Here is a 21,352-nt window from a genome sequence, read left to right on the forward strand (position 1 = left end):
ACTTGCTTCTGTCTCACTGAACTGAGTTGTGCAGAAGGAGGCTAACTAAGGCCTGTTACTGCAACTTGCTGAAAAGTGCTTTCGTCCCACTGGCCCCAGGGGAAGTGAGGGTGGTGAGAACCTTGTATTAGGCTTTCAAGAACTTCGAAAGATGTGGTCTTAACTAGCCAAGAGCTTTTTGAAAAAACACCCTCAGATACCTGGGTAATCAGCAAAATGGCAAAAGGAAATACAGAAAAAAAGTGCCTGACAATTTAACATGCTCTCTGCAAGATACTACATTTTATTTTGAAATCTCTCAACTCCCAGAATCTGTCTATAGTTTTATAATTTATTTTCTATCATCATCACATCACATCCCTAATATTATATGAGTGAAGGAGATTTTTTTGGTTTAATTTCTTTTGCCTTTTATTATGACATTTAAAAGAGATCAAGAAAAAAATAGCCTAAGTGTTCAGTATATGAAACTCAACACCATAAACTGTAATGGTTTATTTCAGTGTATGAAATAGGTGGGGGCTATTTTATTTTTCTTGTTATTAGCTCATTAAATGATAAAACACAGTCCAGGACTGTGGATTCAGGAATTGTTTTATTGTTGGCACTTTCCACTTGCCATTCAAATGTAGAGTTTCTCTGCCTCTTCATCCAAAAAAAGTGGTCTCAACATAATCCTCCAATTCTGAGAAATACAATATTGCTTTCTTCTTACACCCCTTTCTGATGGATACAAGATTTGAGGATTAATGTTTGTGACTGTAAACTTGTGAACAATATCAGCTTTGTCATAAACCAACAGAATCTGGCTACATCTCCCAGGTGTTCTTCGCTACAATGTAGCTTCACTTAACTACTGCCTAAGTTTATCTACTTCTTGCAAACAAAAAATGGAACTAGTAAATCTAAGCCTATCAGCACTACTCTTCGGCCATGTCTATACGACGCGCCGTATCGGCGCGTTACAATCGATTGCTCGGGGATCGATATATCGCGTCTCATCTAGACGCGATATATCGATCCCTGAGCGCGCTTACATCGATTCCGGAACTCCATCCAAAACAACGGAGTTTGGAATCGACATGGCGAGCCGCGCACATCGATCCCGCGCGGTGAAGACGGTGAGTACATCGATTTTAGATAATCGATTTCAGCTACGCTATTCTCGTAGCTGAAATTGCGTATCTAAAATCGATTTTCGCGCTTCGGTAGACCTGGCCTCCCTGTGTATGCTGCTCCAGTCTGTGTCTAATCATTGTCGTCTATTTACCCTAAAACCCTCCGGAGTAGGAGTAGGATTGTGTCTATTTGTCACCGAAGTGCTTAGCACACTTTTGGGTGCTTACGACAAATGTTCCTTTACTTTACACTTCCCTGGTTTGCCTTTGGAAAACAAAAGAAAGATAAAATCTCACCACAGAAGAGTGCCTAAGAGCAAGTTCTCTGACAATGTAACAGCTTTGTTCTCTTCAACTTTATTTGATGCAATTATTGTACCACACCTTCCTTTTATTTGATGCAACTACTGACTAAGCATCACCTTCCCTGGTATTTGAAATTTGCAAGTCCACTCATGAAACAAGTTGACTATAGATGCTACAGTTTCATGCCAGACAATGAGAAAAGAAACATGGCTGAGGCCCAGAACCAGACACAAAGAACTTGCCATAACAACATTAGCTGAAACACCACCCAGTTTGAGAGACCATTACATTGGATGAACCTGGAAATCCTGAGACGAGGGTGCAGCTGTCTGCTGAAGGTCAGCAGAAGGCACACAGGACATAATAGGTGAACAAGGACTGACAAAAGACGGTTACTCACCTTTGTAACTGTTGTTCTTCGAGATGTGTTGCTCATATCCATTCCAGTTAGGTGCGCGGCGTGCTACGTGCATGTTCATTGGAAGATTTTTACCGTAGTAACACTCGGTGGGTCGGCTGGCCACCCCCTGGAGTGGCGCCACTATGGTACCGGATATATACCCCTGCCGGCCCAGCCACCCTTCAGTTCCTTCTTGCGGGCTACTCCGCAGAGGGGAAAGAGGGTGGTTTGGAATGGATATGAGCAACACATCTCAAAGAACAACAGTTACAAGATGAGTAACTGTCTTTCCTTCTTCGAGTGCTTGCTCATATCCATTCCAGTTAGGTGATTCCCAAGCCTTACGTAGGCGGTGGGGTCGGAGTGAAATGTGGCAGAATGTAAATGCTGAGCCAGAGGCTGCAGCATCTCTTGACTGTTGAACCAGAGCCTAATGCGAAAGCAAAGGTATGGACCGAGACCATGGAGCTGCACGACAGATCTCGTGGTAGGTACACGAGCCAGCAAAAGGCGGCAGATGAAGCCTGAGCCCTGGTAGAATGCACGGTGATGTGGCTTGGGGAAATATGAGCCAAATCATAGCAAGTGCGGATGCATGCCATCACCCAAGATGAGATCCTCTGAGAGGAAACAGGTAGGCCTTTCCTTCGGTCTGCTACCGCGACAGAGAGTTGGGGCGTTTTACGAAATGATTTTGTCCGCTCGATATAAATGCGAGCGCTCTACAGACATCCAGGGAGTGCAATTGTTGCTCCCATTGCGTTGAGTGTGGGTAACATGAAAGGCCGAAACCACCTTAGGGAGGAAAGCCGGCGGTGGTCGTAACTGCACCTTGTCTTCGTGAAACATAGTGTACGGCGGAACCACCGTAAGAGCCCTGAACTCGGAGACTCGTCTGGCTGATGTAATGGCTACAAGGAAAGCTGTCTTCCAAGACAGGTATAGCAGCGAGCAGGTCGCTAACGGCTCGAATGAGGGAGACAGAACTCTGGTTAAAACCAGGTTGAGGTCCCGGGTTGGGGCTGGGCAGCGTACTTGAGGGTGTAAGCGCTCCAAGCCCTTGAGGAACCTCGAAACCATAGAGTGTGAGAACACGGAACGACCACCTTAGCCTGGGTGGAAGGTAGAGATGGCTGCCAAGTGTACCCTCAGCGATGACACCGCTAGGCCCTGCTGTTGTAGGCCAGAGGTAGTCCAAAATAGAGGGGATCGAGACCTCCGTAGGAATAAGATCAAGTGTTTCACACCTGTAGGAGAAACGCTTCCACTCGGCCAGGTACATTGACTAGGTGGAAGACTTCCTGCTACCCCGGTTTAGTCATGCAGCACCCACGCCGTGAGGTGAAGAGACTGCAGGTCCGGGTGTCGAAGCTTGCCGTGGTCCTGAGTTATGAGGTCTGGGTGGAGTGGCAGGGTAATTGGGTTGGCTATTGACAGGTCGAGCAACGTGGTGTATCAGTGCTGCCTGGACCACGCAGGAGTGATCATGATGATGCGCGCTCTGCCCCTGCGGAGTTTGAGCAGGACCCAATGAACCAGCGGGAACGGTGGGAAGGCATAAAGGAGTTGGCCCTTCCATGACATCAGGAAAGCATCCGAGATCAATCCCGGGGAGAGATCTTGGAAGAAGCAGAACACCTGGCATTTCCTGTTCTCGCGGTAAGCGAACAGGTCAATGTGGGGAAAAGTCTCCACTTCTGGAAAAGAGAATGCATCACATTGGGGCAGAGCGACCACTCGTGAGACAGGAAAGACCTGCTGAGTCGAAGCACCAAGGTGTTCCAAACGCCTGGGAGAAAGGACACTACCAGATCTATCGAGTGGGCTGTGCAAAAAGTCCCAGAGATGGATGGCCTCCTGACAAAAGGGGGAAGACCATGTCCCTCCCTGGTTGTTTATGTAGCACATGGCCGATGTGTTGGCTGTAAACACTGAGACACCACGGACTCGCAGCTGCTGCTGGAACCCCTGGCACGCCAGGCGGACTGCTCTCATTTTTGGACATTGCTGTGGAATGCCAGCTCCTGAGAAAACCAAAGGCCTTAAGCTCGAAGGTGACTGAGGTGAGCACCTGAGCCGAGAGATGACATGTCCATCGTCAGGGACAGTGAGGGCTGGGGCGGATGGAACGGCATCCCTGCCCACACCAGGGATGGAGTTAGCCACCATTCTAAGGAGCCTAGGGTGCTCGAGGGAATGGTGTCTATCGTGACATTGGGTCCCTGTCTGGGCGGTACACCGAGTTGAGCCAAACTTGGAGAGGACAGAGGTGGAGCTTGGCGTGTTTGGTTACAAACATGCCAGTAGCTATGGGACCCAGGAGACCGAGACAAGTGCAAGCCGAGGTCGTTGGGAAAGTCTGCAGACCTCAGATAATTGTTGCTATCGCCTGAAACCGCGGCTGTGGTAAGCAGGCTCCGGCTAGGTCGGAGTCCAGGATAGCTCCTAGGAAGTCTAACCTCTGCATGGGAACCAGAGTGGATTTTTCTATAGTGATCATCAGGCCTAGACGTGTGAATAGGTCCTTGATGATGCCCATATGCTGAGTGATTTGTGTCTCGGAGTCTCCTCGGATAAGCCAATCGTCCAGATATGGAAAAACGCATATCCGGCGTCGGCGAAGGTAGTCGGCGACTACGGCCATACCCTTGGTCAATACCCGTGGGGCTGTAGAAATGCCAAACAGCAGGATCGTAAACTGGAAGTACTGACGGTTGGCTAGAAAGCGGAGGTATCTCCTGTGCAGAGGGAAGATGGCAATGTGAAAGTACGCGTCTTTCATATCGAGGGCGGCATACCAGTCTCCAAGGATGGGATAATGGTTCCCAGGGATACCATGCAGAACTTCAACCTTATCATAAACTGGTTGAGTCCTCACAGGTCTAGGATAGGTCTGAGACCTCCGTTCGAGTTGGGGATTAGGGAATAACGGGAGTGAAACCTCTTGGTCCTTTTGTCCATCGGCGTCTGCACCTCTTGTAAGAGGAACTGCTCGTGAGAGGGGTCCCTGAAGAGGGACAGGGTTGGAACAAATTGGAGGTGGTACCCATACTCCACCGTGCATAGGACCCAGCCATCTGAAGTTAACTGGGACCACGCCAGGAGGAAGTAGGAGTGGGATCCCGGCCTGTAACTGGTACACTGCCCTTGGGCGCACCTTCGAAAGTTCATCTTTGGTCCTGGTGGTGATTGCGAGGGACCTTGATCTTGGCCCTCTAGGGGTCCTGACGGTCGTCTGCGACCACCTCGGCTGCGCCGTCTGCCAAAGTCCTGTCTCTGGCTAGACACAGAGTACGGCAGTGTGGCTGGGGAAGGAAAGGCCTGCGTTTGGTGGCCGGCATATGCACGCCGAAAGAGCGCAGTAGGACCCTGTTGTCCCTCAGGCTTTGCAGCCTGGGGCTGTCTTTGCCGCGAAGAGGCCTTTATCATCAAATGGTAAATCCTGAATGGTATACTGCAGCTCTGGCCGGAGGTTTGAAACCTGAAGCCATGAGATGTGCCTCATAGCAACACCCGAGGCCAGAGTCCTGGCTGCTGAGTCTGCTGCATCCAACGAGGCCTGGAGAGAAGCTCTGGTCACCCTTTTCCCTTCCTCCAAGAGGGCCGTGAACTCTTGGCAGGGGTCTTGAGGGAGAAGCTCCATAAACTTACCCACCATCACCCAGGTGTTATAATTACAGGGGCTAAGCAAGTCTTGTGGATTTGCCACCCAGAGCTGTAAGGCCCCTACAGAGTACACCTTGCGGCCGAGTAGGTTCATTCACCTAGCCTCCTTCGATTTTGGGGCTGGCACCTGCTGGCCATGCCGTTCCCTCTCCTTAATGGACTGAAAGACTAGTGAGCAGGGAGGAGGATGGACATACAAGTAATCGTACCCCTTAGAGGGCACCATATATTTATGCTCGATTCCCCTGGCCGCAGGAGGGATAGAGGCTGGGGACTGCCATATAGTATCGGCATTCGCCTGGATGGTCCGAATAAACAGGTAGGGCCCCTCTAGTGGGGCAACCGCCGATAGAATGCCCACTACCAGGTCCTCTACCTCCGGGACCTCCTCCACCTGGAGGTCCATATTGAGTGCTACCCTCCTTAGGAGGTCCTGATGGGCTCTCAGGTTGTTGGTGGGCACATCAGAATCGTGGTCCTGAGTATAAGAGCTGTCCGCGTGGGATGACACTGATGCGTGTCTGGATCGCCATGGAGGTGCTGAAAAACCACGGGCAGAGTCTCTGACTCTATCGGACCTTGCCCAACTCGGCACCGGAGACCGGTACCAGGAGGCGTACCGGTACCTGGAATGAGATCCGGACCTGCGACCAGAGCGGTGCCGGGAGGTCGACCGAGAACTCGAGGCTCGACGTCAGGAGCGGCTACAGGAGTCACGGTGCCTGTAGCGGTGCCGGGAGCTGGAACGGTGCCGAGAGTAGCGGGTCGGCGAACGGGATACCGACTGGTGCAGCGAGTGCGACTGGTACCGAGGAGGAGAAGAGCACCGGGACTGCGAGCAGCGCCGGGAGCGGAAGCGCCAACGGGACCTGGAGCGTCTGCGGGACCGTGATCATGAACGGTGCTGCTCTGCTGTGCCGACAGAGGATGATCGTATCAAGGGAGGCTTGCCAAGAGACTGTATTACCCGCACCGGCGGTGCCGGGGCTTCAGGCAGCATCGACTCTGACATGGCAACGAGATCCCTCACCGTTGGGAATATCTCCGGCGTGGAGGGAACCACCACAGCGCGTACCGGGGAGCTGTCAGGCATTGGATTCAACGGCCCTCATGGGACTGGGATCGACGGTGTCGACGTTGTCAGTGCCTCAGCAGATGTCGGTGCCGGGCAATCCGACTGAGACAGGCTCTCTGGCTGCGGTGCCGTTGGCACGGGAGCAGCAGGAGCAGGGAGCTCAACCACGGCGCGTGCCGGGGAGCTGTCAGGCACTGGCAGGAGGAGTTGTAAGCTTTCTCAACTTTGGAGAGAGGGAGCGGTGCCAAGTCAACTTTGGTACCGGTGACGGCCAGTGCCGAGAGGCCTTGACAGTACCGGCGGGGTCCGGTGCCAAGGAGGCACTTCTGCCCACCGATCGACCAGCGCTTGGTGCCGAAGGCGGAGGGGTAAGTGAAAGTCCCGCTCCTTTTTGTTCTCAGCTTAAAAGCCTTGCAAATGGGGAACTTAGCTGTCAAGTGCGATTCCCCGAGGCACTTCAAACAGGAGTCGTGCGGATCTCCTGTCGGCATCGGCTTGTGGCAGGTCAAGCACGGTTTAAAACCCGGTGAGCCGGGCATGGGCTCCGGCACCGGGTGCAGGGAAGGGGCTACTCCCAAAACCCCACTAACTATTACTAAACTATCTATGCTAGTAAAGAAAAATCTTATAACTATATAACTATATACATGAGAACTACGAGTAGCTAGGGAAGTGGAGGTCAGCTAAGCCATGCTCTACGGTTCCAACGACCGACACGGGCAGTAAGAAGGAACTGAAGGGTGGCTGGGTCGGCAGGGGTATATATCCGGCGCCATAGTGGCGCCACTCCAGGGGGCGGCCAGCTGACCCACTGAGTGTTGCTAGGGTAAAAATCTTCCGATGAACGTGCACGCAACGCGTGCACGCCTAACTGGAATGGATATGAGCAAGCACTCGAAGAAGAACTGGCTGAGCCGAGAGCCTTAACCAGAGTCATGAGACTCTTAGAACTTCATGACTATGATAGCAAATCCAGAGATTTGCTTGGTTTAAAAAGTTTTCATTTAAAGGTTCAGTTACCTTCCTTTCCAAATAATGGGGTCTTAATTTTAGATAAGTTTTCTTGACTCATTTGATAATTTACAGTTGCTGTTACCTTTGTGAAGGAACCGATTTTTCATGTGAACTATTTTAACATTTAATCTACTGCCAGCAAAACTTCCAAGCTATTTTATCTCATCTCTCTCCCAATTATTGTTGCAGTCTGAGTCCTTTTCAAATGACTCCTAATTCTTACCTCCCATCAGAAGATGCGTATGATGGAATTTTAGGGTTTTTTTGGGTTGTTGTGGAAAGGGACAACCTCCATGAATTTTCTACATAGGATTTAAACTTTTACCACATTTATAGTCAGTTTTCAGAGCTGAATTCAGCTGAATTCTCACAGCTCCCACTGGCTTCAGTTGAAGTTGTAGGTGCTCAGTACATCTAAATATCAGTTCCTTAGTCTTGTATTTAGCAGAATTAGATTTGTTTCTGTTTTCCCTTTCTTGTTTCTTTTTTGTTAAGATAATACTGCATGTGTGTTACTGATTACGTCTACAGAGACTAACATGTGAGGTCCCTCCCCTTTTCATATGTTGAATTGTTGGTCGGGGCTCCCAGTTTCACATGCATGAGCTCCACGATCTCTCTCTAATTATCTGAAATCCAAACTCTGCACTCCCTTAAACAGATGTTGTAAGACCACAACTAAAAAGCTATGAACCTGTGACACGGGGACTAAAGCAGTAGGGACCCTTGAGAACGGGTAGACCACATCCTCGTGTGCTGTGAAGATCTCTGTGCCAGGTCTTTGTGGCTCACTATATAGAAGGCGGCAAATACCAACAGGCAAAGACCATAATACATGGGTCTAAGCAAAGAATACAAGAGAGGGAGGAACGTGGTGGCCAATATATAACACTCCACTTTCATAGGCTGTGGCATTACTTCTGAGTCCACTCCCAAACTAAGCAAGATTCCCACAGTCAAAGCCCATTAACTTGCTCTATGTGGGTGAGATTAGGATTTGGCTTTTAAGAGATGAAATAAAGTATTTTGTGAATAATAATTTGCAGTTAACAGCACCTTTCATTTAAGGACAGCAGAAAACATCAGAAATTCTTTAGAGAATTTAAATATTTTTGTGAGATGGTCTCATAATTCTCTCACACAGGCATTATAAAATGGGTAAACTGAGCAAGGAGCAATTAAATTAGGTCATAGCAAGTAAATGGCAGAATTGCAAACATAACCCATGTACCCTGTTGTGACCCAAGAACCCCTTAATGCCAACAGGGAAGTGGGATACAGGAACTCATTCTGTTTCACCAAAGAATGTATGGGAGATATCAAATGAAAGCTGGTGTCACACTGGTCATCAATATCACCACCAAATGTATGTACATATATACTGAAAATATGTTCTTAGGAGTCCATACCAATGTATAGCCACCATCTCTCTGCTCGGATGTATATTAAGTATTGTAATCTAACACAGTGGAAGCCCATTTACATACAAAATCAAATGTTAAGGAAGAGAGATGAAATCACCAGGAAAGGAGCATACAGGAAAAAACGAGCCATGGGAGGTTATCCTGTATAAGAGTAAAGACGATGAACTTTGAGGGTTTTTCTAGAAGACCCTGCACCTCGGGAAGTAAACGGACATCACATTTGTATTCATGAAAACAGGCACTTAGCCAACCTCGGTTGAAAACACTAAAGAGAACTTTGGGTGAGATAAAGTTACTGAGTAAAGAAGTTGATCTATTACTTAAGTTTAGCCTCTAGAAAGCGTGCAATGAACTTGTTTAGATATAACCATTTCCAATATCCTTATTCACTTTCTCCTGAATCTCTAATCTTTGATAATAAATTTATTCTTGTTTTCATTATAACTATATGTCAATGCTCTATTATTAAGCAAAAAGCTGGTCCTAAGTTGTATGATATAAACAGGTGTGTATAGTGTTCCTTTGGGAACAGCAGACCTGATATTTCTGTGAGTGTTCAGTGGATAAGGGACTGGATACTACAGGGAATGCTTGGAGATGGCTTGGGGATTGGTGTGTGCCATTCACTAATCTACAAAGAGGGAGCAGGGCCTGCAGAGATCTAGAAGGTAGTACTTATGTTGCCAGAAGTGAGTGGCTTCAGGGAGCTGACTCACAGCAGGCACAGACAAGGCTGTCTGATGCTTAAGAACTGATGCTGATGAGGTACCTCACAACCCTGGGCATCTGGGGGGAGCATCCCTCCTCCAATCACTAGACTATACTGCCTGTGCAAGTTTGGGGCCCTATTGTTCTACCAAAAGCTTGCATTCCCTTGGATGCTAGAATGGTTGTGGGAGAAAGGGAAGTAAGTTTAATGGTACTATTAGATTGTGATCTCTTAGAAATACTTCCTAGAATCTGACCCACTAAAAGGCATGAGTCAAACTCAGTCACCTATTTCAGACTAATATTTAGCCATGTGTCTTTATTTTCCTCAATGTATTCTAATGTTCAGACACTTCTAATTTAACAATTGTGTGGAAAACCCATAGATTACCTGTGTAACTCCTTTTGTAACATGCTTGAAGAAGTGCTTCAATGACCGCAACCCCTTTCTCCAATTCGGTGGAGGACTTGCATTAGCAAACACACATGAAATTACTGACAAAACCAGAGGCTAATTCTACTAATCTTTAATGTAGGCTCAAATATGCACCTCATGGCCAGGCAACAAAGAGTCACACACTCTTGCAACATAGTACTTTAGGCAGTGCAACCCTTCACAGCAACCACACTTCTACATTAAAACAGCCATTAAAAAAAGATCCCAGTCCAACCTGCCCTCTCCCCCCTTAAAAAAAAATTGTGACCATATAGGGATCCCTTTGCAATGCCACATGTGATATCAAATTAAGACATCCTGTGTCCCATTTGTGATAACAGAGACACCTTGGCTTCATAAACTGTTTTAAAAAGAACAAAAATGGGTTTTTCAGTCCTGCACTTTTCATGACAAAATTAGTATCAACAGGAAAAGAAAACCACTTGTGTTATTGCAACGCTTAGTGAGGAACAATCTATTGTATGAAAATGAAATTACTGGACATCATCTGCTGTATTTGTATATGTGGTTCCTGAGCACTAAGAATTGTATGCATAATACCAATGGATATGAAATTTGCCATCTTCTGAAATACTGCCAAAAGTAAAAAGCCTGCAATAATGTGCAGCCCAGGAAGCTTAAGATAATACAATTCCTTAGCCAATGTGTGTTTACATTTCTGCTGAAAGTGTAATAATTTTTAAACTCTGGCATTCACTTAATTAAACTCTGTTCTTTAATAAATGTGAAAAAAAATCACATCTGTTACTTATAATATTGAATGTACAGTGGGTCTATTAAAAAATCAACACTTAATTGTTAATGCTGTGGTAGCAGAGATGTCACGAATTTCACATACAGAGAAAGACTGTGGTATCTCCCATAGACCAGTGTGGTGACAGGTGGTAAGCACTAATGATGACCATTGTATTGGGATGTGAGCAGAGAGAATAATTACAAACTACCTCAGTGACCTATGGCCTGATTTACAAAGGTGCTGAACTGCTTCCATAGCTTGACCCCGGTTGAAGTTGCTTAGGCCACTAGTGTTAATATTTTTCATTAAAATAAAGACTAAAAAGCACTTACACAGCACTTTACCAATGCTAAGCCTGTTCTCAATAGGTACTGAGCACTTACAACCCTCAGTGAAATCAATGGGAGTTGTGGGTACTCAGCCTTTCTTAACACCAGCTCCATACACATACAGCATTACTTTTGGTGTGGAGGGCAGCAGGCAAACTAGCACATAACACAATTCAGAGCAGATGAGGGAAATAATGTATCTGCCCCCTTTTAAAGCACAAACATATTACAATCATTAAGCAAACTCCTCCTAAGGTGACCTTTTTATAAGCGAATATCAGAAATTCTTATTTGATCATTATGTTTACACCAAGTACTCTCCAGAAAACATACTTGTTATGCACACATGGCACAATGTATTTTGACACAAGGGAGTATTAAGGGTACTGTTGAAAAGATTTAAAGAGAAAAGGAACACTGAAAGATCAGACTTGCCTTCCAAAGTAGCAAATCTATAAAAAAAAACAACAACTGGAAAGTAAAATAATATTTCAAGAGGTTAAAAAAATGTACAGAAAAAAAGTGATGAATTCTGCCCTCTTAATTTTTCTGAGTAGCAAGTTGCCCCACTGATTTCAGTGGGACCAGCTGTGCAGGTACTGCTCAACATCAGTAAAGGGGGCAGAATTGAGCGCTTAAAAGTTGAAAGTGCTGAAAGTAAAATATTATATTAAACATTGATCAAAACAAATTCTGACAGCAGGAGTTTGTTATTTTATTTCGGGTCAGGTTTCCAACAATTTCAGCGTGAGTTGCTGAAAGGCTATAAAGGAGCCAAATATCAGTCTAGGCTTACTATTATAAGAAATATGCTGATGCATTCCATTCTTCATTTCAAGAAAACACTGAACTGTTGAAAGGATGAAGTAATAGACAGGCTCATTCACTTTAAGGGATTGTAGCTATTGCTTAGAGAAAATAACTCCACCAATGCTGCTGTATGTCTCAAAGGAAACAGAAATGTTACCTGTGCATCTATGTTTTTACGGGAGGAGGCAGGTGTGTTGGCATAGGAACTGATAGAGGAGCTGGTGTTAATGTCATCGGTGCTGAGGTTATCTATGGTGTCACTGATTCCACTGCTGACGGAGCTGCTGTCATCCCAGCTGCAGAAAGAAGCACATGCTTTATACCCAAGCAAGGCAATACTATAGCTGTTGAGGAATCAAAAAACATACAAGTGATAAAATAAAGTCTCAAGATGAAAAATATTATTGATACAGATATATCCAAAGTGCAACTTTTGACCAGTATGACGCTGTACTTCTTGGTGACCTACTTTCTATATATTCAGTACTATAGATCATCATTTTATGATCACCTACTCTGTATTAGCAATAACATCCTGCCACCAGGATACTGGCTCAGCCCCCAGTTTATATAGCAAAACAACGTTTAAACTAAACATCACTCCCTACCTCCTCAATCCCAGAGGAGAACTGGTATGTTTAAGAAGATACTTCTTGACAGATGAAGCAGGACTTTATTGACTCATCAGCATGGACAGGAACTTAAGTGGCAAAATTAATTTTTGAGCAAACTTCTGGTCTCTGTCTTATTAACTAAACCTGGATAACAAACTATCATCTTCCAACACCAGCACCACCACCATCAGCGCCTCGTTATATTGTATGGTCGCCAAACAAGACAAAGGGACAGAAATTTATTTAGAAATAGCCAGCTGGTTGTAGTTTTTAAAGCTCTAATCAAAGAATGCATTTGTTGTTTAATTAATAAGTAACCCTGCTGACCCTTACATTCATACTCCTGCCAGCTAGGTAAGACAATAGCTTATTATTTAGGACCAGCTTTTCCAGCACATGTTAGCTGCAGCTTTTTCCATCAAATATGAAAGACACAACTGGAAGTTTAGCACAAAAAATAACCACATATTTAAAGCAATTGGAAGGTCATAACAGACAAAAGAAAAAAATTTCTAACATCAATGCAGACACTCCACCCTTAATGTGCACTTAAAGTAAACTGCTCAAGTAAAGATTTACAAACTAGTATACGACTTCTTTTCTAAGGATAATAAAACCCCATTTGAATAACTGTCCTACAGGCAACTCTCCAAAGATGCCTTTGGAGCCCTTGCTGCCTACTGGTAAATACACATTTCAGAAAATGTAAAAACAAATATTTCATAGACAAAGTGTTAGCTGTAAAGAAGCCCATTAGAAGTTACTATTGTTTAGAAGAAAAAGATTTTTCCCCCTAGAGCTATTTAATTTGGTTATATTTTGAAGAAGCAGCACTTAGTAATAGAAAAACAAAGATATAAGCTTTTTAAAATGAAATCTAAGAATCCTTGGAATATAACAAAATAAGCAAAAAGGCCTCACAACAGTTTTGTTGCAATTGCTGTTTCTAGTATTCCTTGTAATATACCACAGCTCCTTATGTATGACCACACAGCATTTTTGTACTCCAGTAGGCCTTGATTCAGCAAGACACTTAAGCATGTACCTAATGTTAAGCACCTGAGTAGCCCTACTTACACCAGCCAGTTCCCTTGACTTCAATTAGCCTGTTTACATGCTTACTGTGAGGCATGTGATTGCTGAAATGGAGACGTAATGCCTACGAACAAAGTCAGAAACGTATGCGACTGTACTAGTTGTTGTGGCTTTAAACAAGAAACTTCACAGTGTTTTAGTTTAAATATTTGATCTGCTTTAAATCTGTTATAGTCTGATGGAGAAGGTTAACCATTTAAACTCTATGTATTAAAAAATATTCATTACCGAATTAAAAAAAACATAAAACAGAAATGCAAGATATTCTAGAATATCTTGCATTTTGCCTGCTAACAGCTAAACTACACTATTCTTGAAGAATGCTGATGCCACCAGTAAATGATACTGACGCACAAGCAAAGCTGTTTTGATAGGATAAGATGCGACATAAACTAAAATCAGTCAGGTCAATTTCAGCTTTACTCCAAAGCATTCCAGAGTGGGTGTGTGTGTGTGTGAGGGAATTAGTCTTTAACAAAAAGGGAGAGAATTAAATGGGTGGGAAAAAGAAACCTTGGACTATTTAAAACAGAGTTTTAAAAAAAGGCAATATAAGCAATTACTTCGCACCGTACTTTCAAGCAAGGCAGATCACTGACTTTATTTTAATATAACTGTTGTACTCTGGACTCTGTAGATAAAATCATCACTTTATTTTAATATAACTGTTGTACTCTGGACTCTGTAGATAAAATCATCATGGAAGTAGTTTTATCTGTTACTTGGCTAAATCTTTCACAAAATAAAATCTGTACAACATACATCTCAGTATAAACAGTAGGAGGATTAATTTGATACAATTAAAATACATGCATATTCTAACATCTTGTTCTTTATTCCAATGTATGTAAACTTATTCATCCAATATTCTAAAGAAATAATAATATGGTGAGTAGTACACATTACACTATATCCTATCATATACCCAGAGTCATAAAAAATGTAGAGCTCTAAAAAATGTATAAATCGAGTCACTGTGTACACCGCCCTGCAAAGGCAGGGTATAGTCTCCTCATAGAGGACCTAATCAGTTACCAAATTGATAAACATCCATTTCACATTTTTTCTTTAAAAGATGCCCCAAAACCACATGAATTAGTTCACATTATTACCTTGCTTCCGTGTCTTGATGATTAAAGTCAAAAGAGAGGAAACAGAAAGGGAAATCTAACAGCCCTCACAATTACAACATTCCTGGCTCTCTGAGCCATGATAACTTCTTTGTAATTTAGCTGGTGCAATTAATAATTTCTGATGTCAGCAAAAGTCAACTCAGCCATAACGCAAAGCTGGAGCCTTTGGGCTTTCCTTCATCTACTTGATCAATCAACTGAAACTCTACTTGGGTTACTCAAAATTACAGGAATTCTTAGAAGTATATTTATTTCAACCTTTTGCCCCATGTGCATGGAAATAGTACAACAACGTTCTCAAAGGATATCAGCACAACTGAAAACATGTCAGATAGTAAATGGGGTCAAGCTATAGTCTGCTATTTCAGATATTGTAACATCTGAAGAGATAAGAGACATCCAAAGGGTGTAACAAGACCCTAGAGAGGCCTGGAGCTTTCAGTCACAGTGCCATCAAGTTTAAGGGACCACTAGATCATCTAGTCTGACCTCCTGTATATCACAGACCACCAACACCACCCAATATCCTTGTATTAATTAAGACGGAGTAAATGAGCCAAAGATGTTAACATAACACCCATGCACTAAACCTAACAACTGAAATAAGAAAAAAAGCACTACAAACCACAGAAGACTATATTATTATGTGCCACAGGCACAGAATAGGAAGAACTGATTTGCACCAGTGCTCAAGGACCCTGTAATAGCAGGAAAATAATTAATAAAATATACCCAGATAATCTTTGCAAGTGATCCACACCCCATGGGCTGCAGAGGAAGGCAAAATATGCCCATGGTCATTGCCAAACTGACCCGGGGGAAAATTCCTTCCCAACCCCACACATGGAGATCAGTTAGACTCTGAATCATTGAATCAATGGGAATTTGGGTGCTAAGTATTGGTCAGGATCAGACCTACACCATGCACTGAGGAACAGACTCTATTATACCACTAGTAATGTTATATTTGAATAGCATCTGTTTCCTGATGCTCTGAATTGAAAATAAAGTTTCACAATGAAAGCCGGGATATGTAAGAAGCTGAATAGCCTAGTATCAACATATCAACTTGAATATTTTTATGTCTACTTTTGGAGTATGGGGGATGACTTCCGTCAAGCATCCAATTGTCGGCCTCTCTCATATTTTACCCTGTTCCACTGTGTGACTCACCACTTCATAGACAACAAGCTGACGATGAATTAACTAAGAGTCCTTGGGTTTTCACCCTCCCACAGTTACTGTTTCTCTGACCCACATACACTTCTGTTCAAAAGCTGCCTTCATGCTCTCTGCCAGCATAGGAATACAATCTCTTCCATAGCTGCAATCTCTCCTAAGAGGTGCTTTAGAGTAGTGGTTCTGAACCAGGAGTCCGGAGCCCCCGGAGTCTGTGAGCAGGTTTCAGGGGGTCCGTCAAGCAGGGCCAGCATTAGACTCACTGGGGCCCAGCTCAGAAAGCCAAAGCCCCACCAAATGAGGCTGAACCCTGGGCCCTGAGGAACTTAGCTTCGCGGGGGCCCCTGTGGCATGGGGCTCCAGGCAATTGCCCTGCTTGCTACCCCCTAACACTGTTCCTGGTTTTTATATGCAGAAAGCCAGTTATGGCACAGGTGGGCTGTGGAGTTTTTATAGCACGGTGGGGAGGGCCTCATAAAGAAAAACGTTGAGAAACCCTGCTTTAGAACAGGGGTTTTTAAACTTTTTTTCTGGCGACCCAGTTGAAGAAAATTGTTGATGCCCGCAACCCAACGGAGCTGGGGATGAAGGGCTTGGGGCGTGGCCTGGCTGAATGCGCCACTCACGAGTGGCCAGAGCAATTCCCCACCCCGGGACCAGCCCTGGCTGCACTGGCAGTTCAGCCCAGCAGACACAGTCGCCTCCCAGAAGGGCTGGTGAGTGAGGCCAGGAGGCAGGGTGTGGAGGAGTGGGTCTCTGGAGGGCCTGGGGGAGTGCTGCTGGGCTATGAAGGGGTGGGGAAGATCTGTGTGTTGGGGCACTAGGGAGTGGGGGTTCTGTGGGGGTGCTGGGCAGTTGTGGTGGGACTGTGAGCAGTGGGTGCTGGGCAGGGGTGGTGTTGTGCAGGGCACTGTGCATTTGTGGCAGGGTCGGGGGGGTGCTGGGCATAGCAGGTCTGGGGGGAGTTCCAGTGTTGGGCGGGAGGAGGGGGAGAATGTGTGGTGCAGCATGGGTCCACCCTGAGGGAAAGAGGCATGCTGGCAGCACAGGGCCGGGCGGGCCATTGTGTGTCTTGCAACTGCCGATTTGTAAATAGTGTCCTCAGACTGGGCTGGGCAGAGCGGGGCCGCCTCTGCCATGCCATGCCCCTGGCCGGCCCCTCACTCCAGGGACCGACCCCCTTGCACCATGCTCCATTGCCCCATGGGGGTCCACAAATATGTTTGGTGACAAGCCCACCAAAGGTTAATCCGGCCCTGCTTGCTGCTGTTGTGTGTGTTTTTTTAAAACAATCTATCAGTGTATTCCCATTTAATAATATTCTTGTCAATAGAGTTATCTGCTTTTGTCTATTTGGAAGGTGCGCAAGTATCACCACATAGGACAACCTATCACTGCAGATGTCATTCATATTAGCATATTCAGTGCAAACTATCAATTAAATCATTACTAACGAGTGCCATTGTCAAAGTTTGAATTTTGCCCTTATACTGACGTGTGTATTTTATAACTCTCTGGAGCTTCAAAATCAAAAATAAAATTACAACGAACAGCTTCAAAAGGACTGTTTGTCAAAGAGGGGAAGCAGAGCCTTGGGGCATCTACAATATTTCAACTGGAAACTTGGAAATTACCCTTTTCCACCTAAAGCTTTAACTGTTTATTTGCTGATTGAGGAAGAAAAACTTCATAGTACAAAATTAAAAAACAAACAAACAAAAACTTAAAAACTCATAAAATCTTCCAAGAAGAAAGCCTCACAATAAAGTTATACTTAAATTTCCATTGTTTCCTTTGGGATCCAGGATGGGATACTGACATGATTGTATCAGGAATTCAAGAAACTATGTCGAATCACTTGCATGCTTTCCCCACCCCCCCAAATGTTATAATACCAGTATACCAAATAAATGTCTGCAGAAGAGTGGCTGAAGAAAGCATCTATTTTAAAAAGAGTAAATGTGAATGTAATGAAAATATTTCATACGCATATGAATCATCTACTCTTCAGTAAGTCCCCTTTGTCACATTTCTATATGTTTACTTACATTTTCAAATGAAACATTTCAGAGCCAACCAAATTTGGAGTTTACAGGCACCAATGTTACATTTGAACAGCGCTGAAAAGTGAGAATGCCAAAACATTTAGAAAAAGCAAACCATGAAGGATCTGACCATCATGTAGCAAGTTTCCAGCTGGTCTTGTTGAGACAGAATCTAATCCTTTTAACAACATTCCATATCATGCTGCATAGTTAGACTTTCAGAAATCTTGCCAAAGCTGCTCAGACCATTTTAGTTTTTAGGGACTATTCAGTTTTTATTCAATAAAACATTCTTTTTCATTAAATTGTATTTTAACTAAGATATGATTTCAGGAATATTTTTGAAGGCTATATTAGAAAAAGAATAGTAATCAGCAGACGATAAAATTTAGTCCAGCAAAAGACATTTAAAAGATTTATCAAAGTTATAGGTGCCCTCTTCATATTTACTCAGCCCCCTTTCTTAGTCCCTAAACAAAATTCTTCTATCAGCAATGACATAGTATTCTTTCCCTCTTTCCCGCTCTTTTAAAACTGGAACAAGATCACCATTGACAGACTTTCTGTGTGCACAATCAAGTGCACATCGTCTAGGGGATTTTCATCCTATCTGAGCTTGCCCCATGGAATCTACCTTCAGAAATGTTCTGAAGATTCTCAGGGAAAAAAAACAAACCACCCTATAGAAACTAATAATCTCACACTGGAAAAGCAGAAATTTAAAGTGTGAAATCATCATGCTTTACCTGATCGTATTTGGAATCAAAAAATCATCAGCTACTCACTATATATAACCACTAAGCACCGCAGCCAGACTGCTGTATTAAGTTGCAAACATTTGACTAGTGGAACTTGGTTTTTGGCCATTGTTCAACACAATTGTTCCTGTGAAACTACATTGCCTCGAGGGGTTGGAGATAAATCAGCATGAGTTAGTGTGTCTGACCCAAATGTAGGATTAGCACTAACCCACATCAACGTGAAAGGAATCCTGTAAAAAGTTTTTAGTCAGATACTAACTCTTGTTTGCACTTCACCATTCATATTTTGTAGATCTTCTTATATAAGTACTTGCATAGTCTCATTTACTGTAGTTTCTGAGCACCTATGAAGTGTATAAGTAAGGGATTAATCCTGAAATTAGTGCACAGGAAGGGGACCCTGTGCCTCTGAGTCTGCCTGCATAGTCAATTGCAGGATCAGGGCCTAATTTAGCCACCAGTTGAATGTCTAGGGCTTGACCTGGATCTCATCCCATTTTCTTCCAGCTCCATTGACTCCCCTGGAGTTACTCCTGATTTACACTAGTGGAAGTTGGCAAGAGAATCAGAACTCTTGTACCATTGCTGAGATCAAGGTTAAGCTTTACTGTTAGTGATAATAATCCCTATAAAAATGTTGCACCATACTTTTGTTTTACTAACAGATAAATCCGTTGTTTTCCAAACAGTAAAAGCAACAAATCAAGGCTGCAAATCAATAGTACTTATTTACACCCGAATGCCCGCACACACACACACAAACCAAGGATATAAACTCTGATCCAATGTACAGTTTGTATAAATGGGTGGTGAAGTGAGGAAGCCCACAGAGCTGAAAGACCTGGTTTTGAGGGCTTTAGTGGCCCCTGCAATTGTTGCGTTCCCTAAATCACTGCACAAACTCTCTGCATTCTTCCTCTTTACAACTGATCTGAAGTATTTTTTCTGTTTTCAGGTTCTTCCACATCTACAGAGAGAATGCAGGATTTCCCCCATGGACATATATGGGAGTTCTGCATGTGGATCACAATTAGGATTTGCCTTTTCTTTTTTCATTAAATGTTCTCCTCCTCTCTCCAACTGGAGGAAATCAATAGTGTGAACCCTCAGAGCTCAACATGCAGAGCACATCTACATTGACTGGAGAAGAGGGGCTGGGCTAAGAAACATGCTCCAGGATGACTGATCAGAGCAATTCCCACAGTGTTGAGAATTACCTTAGCAGAATGTCAGACTATCTGTGAATTTCAGAATCTTTGGGTCTTTCTGTAGTTGCCCCTTGATTTTGCCCCTGCCAAAGATTTTACACTTCTCCTGATCCAAAAGCTGACACCTCAAGAACCACAATGCCCTCTTACATTGTACTAGGGAATTAGTTCAATAACAGAAGAGAGTGCTACCTATTGAAATACCAACAGCATTTCCTGACCCAATGCCTTCTGAATACCTAGATTTTCTCTGGAGGTCTCCCATCTAAGTACTAGTTACCTCCGGACCTTATTTAGCTTGTGAGATCTTATAGGATCACATCAGAAGGAGAAACAGTTATGGAAATTCTGCTTCACAGTTCAAGCAAAGATTGTACATTTGAGATCCACATTTCTGATACAATATAAAAACATTGTTCATAATGCACAGGCATATGGAGTAAGAGCTAGTGAGCTAGATTCTTATCGTTTTGATGTAAATCAACCATTAAAATGTGGGAGGAAAGGGGTGAACTACAGTAAAGAAACAAAAATATCCTGAAATGCAACAGGTATTCAGGTTCCATGGTGATAAAAACCTAGATGGATAGATTAGCCAGCATTAGCAAGCATAGTGGGAAAAGCTCTGAGCATTATTATCCTATATTGGTGTTTCTGCTCACTCTCAAACAGGACAACCTATATTCACATGTGACTGTCAAGTGCCATGAACTCACTGACAAGGCCATCCCAAAAGATGGACGGACAGTCCATACACTCACATAACTGAAACCTACCTGTAAGTGGCATGGTAGAATGTGACCTCTTCTTTCCCTGTCATCCTGTTTTTCCTCTCCTGCCTTTATGCAGTATTGCAACGACAGCATGGAGGGAATGGATCAGCATTCATGTTGCACTCCCTGCCAGTACTCGTACTGGGCCAGGGAAGCTAATGATCCAACCAATGGACCAAATTTGGTGACGAATCCTGGTCACATGCCACCTGAGTTAGTTGTACATATGTTAAGAAGAATGACAGCATTATACAAAAGTTCTCCAATCTCTTCAGATCTGCCCATTGCTATCTGCCTCAACCAGGATTCAGCATAGGAAACTGACGAGAGAAAGTGCAGAACTCCTGTGTGCCAAGAACTGAAGTAACTGCCAGTCATTGAAGCTCTCCATTATTTATAATGGACCATAAAAGTGTTTTATAAAATAATTGAGGTGCAGCTCCTGCCCCAAACTGCATACAGTCAAACACAGATTTTTCACATTTGGAACATCTCTTACAT

The 21,352-nt window shown here is 44.0% G+C and overlaps 1 protein-coding gene across 2 annotated transcripts in view; it reads right to left on the reverse strand.

Annotated features, from left to right (window-relative positions):
- Positions 1-21,352, reverse strand: part of NAV2 (neuron navigator 2) — a 364,005-nt gene that overhangs the window by 66,541 nt on the left and 276,112 nt on the right. For both annotated transcript variants that reach the window (XM_032794565.1, XM_032794560.1), the window contains one exon: positions 12,201-12,339. In XM_032794565.1, coding sequence (XP_032650456.1) covers positions 12,201-12,339 — 139 coding nt within the window. The remainder of the gene's footprint in view (positions 1-12,200; positions 12,340-21,352) is intronic.

Source organism: Chelonoidis abingdonii, chromosome 4, assembly GCF_003597395.2.
Source record: "Chelonoidis abingdonii isolate Lonesome George chromosome 4, CheloAbing_2.0, whole genome shotgun sequence".
Classification (NCBI taxonomy): Eukaryota; Metazoa; Chordata; order Testudines; family Testudinidae; genus Chelonoidis; species Chelonoidis abingdonii.